Source organism: Salmo salar, chromosome 06, assembly GCF_965601325.2.
Source record: "Salmo salar chromosome 06, fSalSal1, whole genome shotgun sequence".
Classification (NCBI taxonomy): Eukaryota; Metazoa; Chordata; class Actinopteri; order Salmoniformes; family Salmonidae; genus Salmo; species Salmo salar.
Window position 1 is genome coordinate 14427603 of NC_138296.1, and position 10384 is coordinate 14437986.

Below are 10384 nucleotides of genomic sequence, written 5' to 3' on the forward strand. Positions count from 1 at the left end.
ACAGAATTGCAGCCTCTATTCTGATCACTGATGCAGAATGTGAAACAGCATGACATGACTCTCTCTATATGTTGGACCAATCCTAACTTCCACTTAAGGGGATACTTCAGAATTATGGCAATGAGGCCCTTTATATACTTCCCCAGAGTCAGATGGACTTGTTCATACCATTTGTATGTCTCTGTGTCCAGTTTGAAGGAAGCTAGAGTTAGTTTAGTCAGTCAATGTTAACTAGCGTTTCCCATAGACTTCCAGTCATTGTGCGATCTTCATCTGACTCTGGGGAAGTAGATAAAGGACCTCATTGAGTGTTTACTTAGTCATGGATTGATGTCAATGGGAGACTAAGTGAAGACCAGACCTATACAGTTGTTATTAATGCTGAAATGATACTGAGTCCAACATCTAATGTTAATTCTAGAGAACAGTTTAAACCATGTATTCATGGCAGCTTCAAACTCTCTAAACATTAACCTGTCATTCCTGTTCAAATGGAGGCCAGTGTTCTAGTCTCATATACCTGTCACGTTGGTATAAACGGATTGGGAGACAGACGCAGGAATGCGTAATCGTTTTTTAAAATTCCTAACCCCTAACCCTAACCCAAATTACAGCGTGCCATGTACCAAAACAACACAGCACAGGTACTCACACGACCAACGGACATTGTAACAATAATTGACAGCCCAATGGTGAACCAAAGGGCACACTTATACAATTACTAATCATTGGGAAATGGGCACCAGGTGTGCGTAATCAACAGTTCCAGAGGGATCCGTGACAACACCTGGATGCTTCTCTTTCTCTCAGCCTAAGTTCTGTCACTTTCTCTTCCTCCTCTGTGTCTCCAAGGGTCCCTGGTTCCACTCCACATCCCTCCACCCTCCTCTATCTTGGTTCAATAGTTTCCAGATTCCACCTCATTCAGTGCTTCTTATGATAATAAAGCAGGTAAGGATTCTGGGCTCCTCTGTCTTGGTTCAATTTTAACAGTCATTCTCCAGATTCACCCTCATTTAGTGCTGCTAACACTGATGCTCATCAACATGCTCTAATACAAACACTTGTTCTTTAGAATGCTCTTTATTGAATATCCACAATGCAGCAAAGCTATAACTATTCCTCTATTAATCATTAGTAATTCAACTCATTTCACAATAGTAGAGAGGTCTACTCATCATGACAGTATTTCAGATGTTATGTTTTAGAGAACATGATGCTGGTACAGTGAATGCATCAATAGTAACTTGTCATGAGAAACAACCCTCAACAACTATTTGACATTACATTGGTTATTGTCATACTATTCACTGCTGCATTCAGACTTCAGCCCAACATCATCCATGTTGTTAGGATTTTAACTCCCTCTATATTTAACAGAAAAGCAAAGATCAAAACATCACTTAACAGTTCTAATGAAATAACAGCTGAACTCATTCTGAAGCTCTAACAAACTACCAGTTGTATTGATTGTCTGAAACTTTTGTTTTACAGACTACAACTAGTCTTTCTGATCTCTTTCTCAGAGAATGTTGACCCCAACGACACTTTACATGTGAACACCACGTCCTTGTCCCACTCTGCAGTCTGAATGGTCAGATAGCTGCTGATCTTGAAGGTTTTGTCTGGTTGCTGCTCAGCAGGGCTGGTAGAAACATCTTCTGTCACTGATTCACCGTTAGACATCCAGCTGACATCTGCTAACCCCTTGGACCTCTGAGACAGGTTACTAGCCAGACACACCAGTGTTGCTCTGCTGGACTTCAGGTCTTCAGTGGATGGAGGGAACAGGGTCACAGCAGGTGTAGCCAGATCTCCATCTGTAGAAAGTAGTCAACGGATGGGATGGGAAGAAAACAGAATTGATAAGTTTAGATTTCAGTACATGTGGGTATCATTACCAATACACCCTGCATTAAGAGCAATTAAATAGAGAACTGCTCTTCATGATGTTTACAATGATATTGATAGAAGGAATCATACGGTGTTAAGGTGTTAAAATGAGAGACAGCAATTTTTTAATACATTACTTATAATATTACATCACAGTTCTGGAAGACTAAAATGCTAAAAGCTGAACGAAATGTGGACATTTTAAATAAAAAATACAAATAATTCACAAGCAATTGGGATTAAAAAAAATATATAAATATTTGTCTAAGAAATTGAGCTGGATACAATTTCTGGAGATGAAATATCTCCTTTACATTGAGTTATATAGACAACAGAAACACAACATATTCATGACAAAACATGAACAGAGCAGACCAACCAGAGACATTCACACTGTCTTCAAAAAGTTTCATAAATAATTTACAAACAACATACGAGACAGGATTAAAGCAGGTGCAAAATATTAAATCAGTGAATATAAATGACATTTTATTAAATAAACATAAAAAAAAAAATATATATATATATATATATATATATATATATTTTTTTTTTACATTTTTTTTTATGTTTATTTAATAAAATGTCATTTATATTCACTGATTTAATATTTTGCACCTGCTTTAATATATATTATATATTAGAATATATTAGAAACAAAAAGTATATTAGAAAAGTATATTAGAAACAACACCTATTCTGTAGATTAAAACATTAGAAGGGAACTCACCAGTAACAATGAGCTTGGTTCCTTGTCCGAATACCACAGTGATTCAGTTTGTATACACAGCCGTACAAAAACCTCCTCACTCTCTCTACTGAGAGGACAGGAACTGAAACATCCCATTCATACAGAGCTTCACTCTCTCTACTGAGAGGACAGGAACTGAACCATCCCATTCAGACAGAGCTTCACTCTCTCTACTGAGAGGACAGACAGGAACTGAACCATCCCATTCAGACAGAGCTTCACTCTCTCTACTGAGAGGACAGGAACTGAACCATCCCATTCAGACAGAGCTTCACTCTCTCTACTGAGAGGACAGGAACTGAACCATCCCATTCAGACAGAGCTTCACTCTCTCTACTGAGAGGACAGGAACTGAAACATCCCATTCAGACAGAGCTTCACTCTCTCTACTGAGAGGACAGGAACTGAAACATCCCATTCAGACAGAGCTTCACTCTCTCTACTGAGAGGACAGGAACTGAAACATCCCATTCAGACAGAGCTTCACTCTCTCTACTGAGAGGACAGACAGGAACTGAAACATCCTATTCAGACAGAGCTTCACTCTCTCTATAAACATCACAGGCTTTTCTAGAGATCCTCTCTGTGAAGTAACAGTATATAGAATAGCATCATATTCTGCTGTTGGTGTCTGGTCCTTTTGAATCCATCAGTTAAAGCAATATCCATATGATGTAGTCATCACTTGATGATGATGATGATTACATCAAGAATGGCTAAATCTCTTTTCACAATCGTCTTATAATCTTTATTGACATGTAGGGATGGATGGTTATTCCATTTCCAGATCTCCCATTGTGTCATGTATATATTGTTATAATAATGACGGATCAACTGCTGTTTCTTAGAGTTCACCCCTCTGCCACTTTTAAAGCAGAAGTGAGTGTATTTGGTGAGGAGGTTTTTGTCATAGTGTATATCACTGTGATGCCCACTCGTCAACAGAGTAGTCATTTGTTTTACAGTAATACACTGCTGAGTCTTCCTCATCCACATTATTAATAATCAAACTATAATCTGATTTAGACTGATGATTAGATGTGAATTTAGGAGAGGAGAAACCAGAGCCATATTTTACAGAGGTCCATTTATAGTAGTACCACTGTAAAACATACTGTGGAACTCCTCCTGGAACCTGTTTATACCAAACAGCACTATTATCAACAGTCCCCAGGTTACAGTCCATAGTGGCCGTCTCTCCTTTCCTCACTGTCACAACAGGAGGCTTCTGTGTCACCACAGTCACACCACTGACACCTGGGAAATAAGATGACATTAAGTAAATAGAAACATACAGACTCATTATTAATAAACCAGGAAGTAAAACCTCCAGGAAGTCAGACTCCTTACATGTTAGAGCAGTGATGAGAGTACAGAGTGTCCCCAGCATGTTGTCAGTGTGTGGTGTGAACGGCCCTTACTGTCCAGCTGAGAGATGAGCAGGGTTGGAGTGTGAGGAGAGGAGAGGCTGCAGGACCCACCTATAAGGAGACAGGGAGGACTAGAGGGAGGGGCCTCTACAGTTAACCTATCACCAAGCCATGTTGGGCCAGAGGGCGGGGCCTCTACAATCACTAGCTGCTCTCATGGTTGATTGACATGTCTGGGTGTTAACAGACTTCCACAGTTCTAATAATACTATTATAATGATTGATCTTTAATCTAAACACACTGACCTACAAGTCACTTTAAATGTGTCCCAACTTTTTAAGTAAAGGGCAAGTATGATAAACTAACTCAAAAATATTTGTTCTGCTTTTGACTCTGCACCATCCTCCACCCCTACCCTCATCACAGCTCCATTATACAACCCATGATGTTTATATCCTCCATTATATAATCCATGATGTTTATATTAATCACTACATATCCTCTACCCTCCTCCATTATATAATCCATGATGTTTATATTAATCACTACATATCCTCTACCCTCCTCCATTATATAATCCATGATGTTTATATTAATCACTACATATCCTCTACCCTCCTCCATTATATAATCCATGATGTTTATATTAATCACTACATATCCTCTACCCTCCTCCATTATATAATCCATGATGTTTATATTAATCACTACATATCCTCTACCCTCCTCCATTATATAATCCATGATGTTTATATTAATCACTACATATCCTCTACCCTCCTCCATTATATAATCCATGATGTTTATATTAATCACTACATATCCTCTACCCTCCTCCATTATATAATCCATTATGTTTATATTAATCACTACATATCCTCTACCCTCCTCCATTATATAATCCATGATGTTTATATTAATCACTACATATCCTCTACCCTCCTCCATTATATAATCCATGATGTTTATATTAATCAACACATATCCTCTACCCTCCTCCATTATATAATCCATGATGTTTATATTAATCACTACCATATCCTCTACCCTCCTCCATTATATAATCCATGATGTTTATATTAATCAACACATATCCTCTACCCTCCTCCATTATATAATCCATGATGTTTATATTAATCAACACATATCCTCTACCCTCCTCCATTATATAATCCATGATGTTTATATTAATCACTACATATCCTCTACCCTCCTCCATTATATAATCCATGATGTTTATATTAATCACTACATATCCTCTACCCTCCTCCATTATATAATCCATGATGTTTATATTAATCACTACATATCCTCTACCCTCCTCCATTATATAATCCATGATGTTTATATTAATCACTACATATCCTCTACCCTCCTCCATTATATAATCCATGATGTTTATATTAATCAACACATATCCTCTACCCTCCTCCATTATATAATCCATGATGTTTATATTAATCACTACATATCCTCTACCCTCCTCCATTATATAATCCATGATGTTTATATTAATCAACACATATCCTCTACCCTCCTCCATTATATAATCCATGATGTTTATATTAATCAACACATATCCTCTACCCTCCTCCATTATATAATCCATGATGTTTATATTAATCACTACATATCCTCTACCCTCCTCCATTATATAATCCATGATGTTTATATTAATCACTACATATCCTCTACCCTCCTCCATTATATAATCCATGATGTTTATATTAATCACTACATATCCTCTACCCTCCTCCATTATATAATCCATGATGTTTATATTAATCACTACATATCCTCTACCCTCCTCCATTATATAATCCATGATGTTTATATTAATCAACACATATCCTCTACCCTCCTCCATTATATAATCCATGATGTTTATATTAATCACTACATATCCTCTACCCTCCTCCATTATATAATCCATGATGTTTATATTAATCACTACATATCCTCTACCCTCCTCCATTATATAATCCATGATGTTTATATTAATCACTACATATCCTCTACCCTCCTCCATTATATAATCCATGATGTTTATATTAATCACTACATATCCTCTACCCTCCTCCATTATATAATCCATGATGTTTATATTAATCACTACATATCCTCTACCCTCCTCCATTATATAATCCATGATGTTTATATTAATCACTACATATCCTCTACCCTCCTCCATTATATAATATTCATCACTGTCATGTTCTGCTTTTTCTTTTACTTTGGTTAAAGGCTTTCCAGCTGTGTTAGTCCTTCAAAACGATCATTGGCATGGTTTACCCAATTGTCTTTGTACCCCCTTTCCTTAAACCTTTGTGTGAGGTCCGTGGTCTGTTTCTTGTAAGAAGCATCAGAGCAGCACATTCTGCTGATACTACTGAATTGGTTTATAGGGAGACCTTTAATAAGTGGATGTGGATGAAAGCTGTCACCTCTAACGAGGGTGTTCCTGTCCGTAGGTTTCCTATAGAGATCTGTAGAGAGGGAGGTTTTATCCTTAATAACCATCACATCAGGAAAACTGATTTGTGATAGGTTATAGTTAAAGGTGAAACAAATGTGTTCATTCATGGAGTTTAGATAAGCATGGAATTCCAAGAGTTCTTCCTGGGTCCCTGTTTAGATCAGGAAAATGTCATCCAAATATCTCCAAATTAGGAGAATATTTGCAAGAAAGGGGTTAAGGTCTGGATTCAGCACCACATGTTTTTCAAACATTCCTAGATATAGGTTAACATGATTAGAAGCCATAGTGCTGCCCATCGCTGTCCCTTTGGTCTGAAGGAAGAAGTCTCCTCTGAAGAGAAAATAGTTGGAGGTTATTAGCAGTTCAGCCAAGTCCACAATACAGTTGGTGCTGGGTTGAGCATTAGGGGGACGTTCATTGAGGTAGAACATGAGGGCCTCTAGGTCGCCCTGATGGGGGATGTTAGTATATAGACTGGTTACATCAAAAGTACACAGAATATCATTTTTCAGGAATAGGGTCCACAGATTTCAAAATATTAATAAAATCAATAGATTCTCTGGTATACGTGGGGAGAGAGATCACCCAGGGTTTCACAAAATGGTGGAGATATTCTCTGTCAGAGATTCGTTACCACTGACAATGGGCCTGCCTGGTATAGGTGGAGTCACGCTCTTGTGAATTTTGGGGAGAGCGTACTTTGTTATGCCCTGGTCAAAGTAGTGCACTATAAAGGGAATAGAGTGCCATTTGGGATGCAGCCTCAGTTTCAGCCCCCCCCCCCCTTCTCCCCCCACACACAGTTCTGAGAGGAGATAAAATAACCCCTTAATTTACATGAAGCTATAAATAAGGAGAGGAGGATGGGAGGAGGAGGAGGGGAAGCAGGTGTGTCCTGGGGGAGAAAGGGAACAACACATCACTTCCTGTAACTCAGTATCAGAACTAGAACACGTCCCTGGTGAATGATTCTGATAACTAGAAATAGTAGATATGAAACCATCAACTGATCTTTGGGTGGGACTGAAACCAGTGGTCTACAGACAGCTGTTCCTGTTATAAAGTACATGTAGATCTTTCCTCAGTCATTATTGGAGGTCCTATGTCCTCCCCTGGTGTACATTGGCAGAACTGCAGCTTCTATTCTGCTCACTGATGCAGAATGTGAAACAGCATGACTGTCACGTCCTGACCAGTAAAAGGGGTTGTTTGTTATTGTAGTTTGGTCAGGGCGTGGGAGGGGGTGTTTGTTTAGAGTGTTTCGGGGTTTGTTGGGCAATATTCTATGTTATGTATTTCTGTTAGTTCTAGTATGTCTATTTCTATGTGGTGTTTATTGGGTTGACCTTCAATTGGAAGCAGCTGCTCCTCGTTGCTTCTAATTGAAGGTCCTATTTAAGAGGGGTGTTTTTCTATGGGATTTTGTGGGTAGTTATTTCCTGTTTTGTGTTCGTGCACCTTATAGGACTGTTTAGTGTCGTTTGTTGTTTTTGTATAAGTGTTTCTTTGTTTTCCTTCTTTAATAAAATAAGAAGATGAGTTTACACATTCCCGCTGCGTTTTGGTCCAATCCCTACAACAACCGTGACAATGACACGACACTACGTGGTCTTATACCGTAATAATTTCCATTAAACACTATCACTCATTGGACTATTGAGTTGCTCAGCTGCCCCCCTAAAATCAGCATGCAATCCATATCAACTCCTAGCCCCCTACCCATAGACACAGGCATATCAACTCCTACCCCCCTACCCATAGACACAGGCATATCAACTCCTAGCCCCCTACCCATAGACACAGGCATATCAACTCCTACCCCCCTACCCATAGACACATGTATATCTGAGAGGATTGAATAGGTGTCAGTAAATATGGCAGGTGTTGGGTGGGTAAGCATATGTTGTCCTAGTACTGCATTTGGAGATAGTGCCTCGGGGACAACTCTACTCTCTGTTGGGTCCGGAGACCAAGGCTATGGAGACCTACATCGAGGACTCCCTAGCTGCAGGGTGTATGTATCCTTCTGCCTCCCCCACCGGCGCAGGTTCTTCTTTGTGGAGAAGGACAAAATCCTGTGCTCGTCCATGGACTCCAGGTGGACATGGTCTGCGACTGGGGTCCTCAGTTTTCGCCCCGGTTCTGGAAGGCATTCTGCACACTCATTGGGTCGTCGACCTGCCTGTCCTCCGGGTTCCACCCGCAGTCCAACGGCCAATCGAGGAAAGCCAATCAAGACCTGGAGACGACTCTTCTGAATTGTGTACCATTGATGTAGTACTTCCTTGCATTGTACAAAAGGGCTTCACTGTTTTAAAGGCACTTTTATTATTTTTAACAAATATTTTATTTTGTACCAGTGATGGCTGCTGTGAAGATGTGTAATAAATTCACATTAGAAAAGTCCATAGTTTAATTAATTACAACAGTGAAATACACCAATCGTAACCTCCTGTACCAGAGTTGTATTCATTAGGACTAGTCCAAGCCTCCTGTACCAGAGTTGTATTCATTAGGACTAGTCCAAGCCTCCTGTACCAGAGTTGTATTCATTAGGACTAGTCCAAGCTTCCTGTACCAGAGTTGTATTCATTAGGACCAGTCCAAGATTCCTGTACCAAAGTTGTATTCATTAGGACCAGTCCAAGCCTCCTGTACCAGAGTTGTATTCATTAGGACTAGTCCAAGCTTCCTGTACCAGAGTTGTATTCATTAGGACCAGTCCAAGCCTCCTGTACCAGGATGGTGTCCATTAGGACTAGTCCAAGCCTCCTGTACCAGGATGGTGTCCATTAGGACCAGTCCAAGCCTCCTGTACCAGGATGGTGTCCATTAGGACCAGTCCAAGCCTCCTGTACCAGGTTATATTGATTAGGACCAGTCCAAGCCTAGCTCCCGAATGGCACAGCGGTCTAAGGCACTGCATCTCAGTACTAGAAGCGTCACTACAGATCCTGGTTCGATCCCGGGCTGTATCACAACCGATCGTGATCGGGAGTCCCATAGGGAGGCGCAAAATTGGCCCAGCGTCGTCTGGGTTAGGGGAGGGTTTTGCCAGTGTAGGTCGTCATTGTAAATAATAATTTGTTCTTAATTGACTTGGCTAGTTAAATAAAGGTAAAAAATATTTAATTTATTCTCAACAGGGCTGTAACGGGTTAGTAAACATCATAATAAGCACAGTGGCTTGACTACATTTATTAGAAAATCAATGAATGACAGGTACAGACATACGAAGATGACAATCATCATTCTGTTGTCCTTTGTTCCAATGGGTTGAACAAAGTACAGTAAAGTATCTATCTAGATAAGTGATAACAGTGTCTAAAATATAATGATTACAATACTTACCTTTCATGAGGGTGGAAACATGTACCAGATCTTCATCACTCACTGATACAGTAAATGGTTTGGTCAAACTCTCTCTCCCAAGAATAGAGATAACTGGAGCTGAACCTGGACATCTCTCTCTCCCTAGAGTAGAGATAACTGGAGCTGAACCTGGACATCTTTCTCTCCCTAGAGTAGAGATAACTGGAGCTGAACCTGGACATCTCTCTCTACCTAGAGTAGAGATAACTGGAGCTGAACCTGGACATCTCTCTCTCCCTAGAGTAGAGATAACTGGAGCTGAACCTGGACATCTCTCTCTACCTAGAGTAGAGATAACTGGAGCTGAACCTGGACATCTCTCTCTCCCTAGAGTAGAGATAACTGGAGCTGAACCTGGACATCTCTCTCTCCCTAGAGTAGAGATAACTGGAGCTGAACCTGGACATCTCTCTCTAGAGTAGAGATAACTGGAGCTGAACCTGGACATCTTTCTCTCCCTAGAGTAGAGATAACTGGAGCTGAACCTGGACATCTCTCTCTACCTAGAGTAGAGATAA

General features: G+C 39.8%; 1 protein-coding gene across 1 annotated transcript; it reads right to left on the reverse strand.

Moving 5' to 3' along the window:
- Positions 1 to 1044: 1044 nt before the first annotated feature.
- Positions 1045 to 4126, reverse strand: LOC106606375 (immunoglobulin lambda-1 light chain). Its single transcript, XM_014202526.3, has 4 exons — positions 3995 to 4126; positions 3574 to 3901; positions 2624 to 2655; positions 1045 to 1820 (listed from the first exon to the last, which is right to left on the reverse strand). The coding sequence occupies exons 1-4, from the start codon at positions 4032 to 4034 to the stop codon at positions 1489 to 1491; spliced, it is 732 nt and encodes a 243-aa protein (XP_014058001.1). The 5' UTR covers positions 4035 to 4126; the 3' UTR covers positions 1045 to 1488.
- Between the last annotated feature and the right edge of the window lie 6258 nt (positions 4127 to 10384).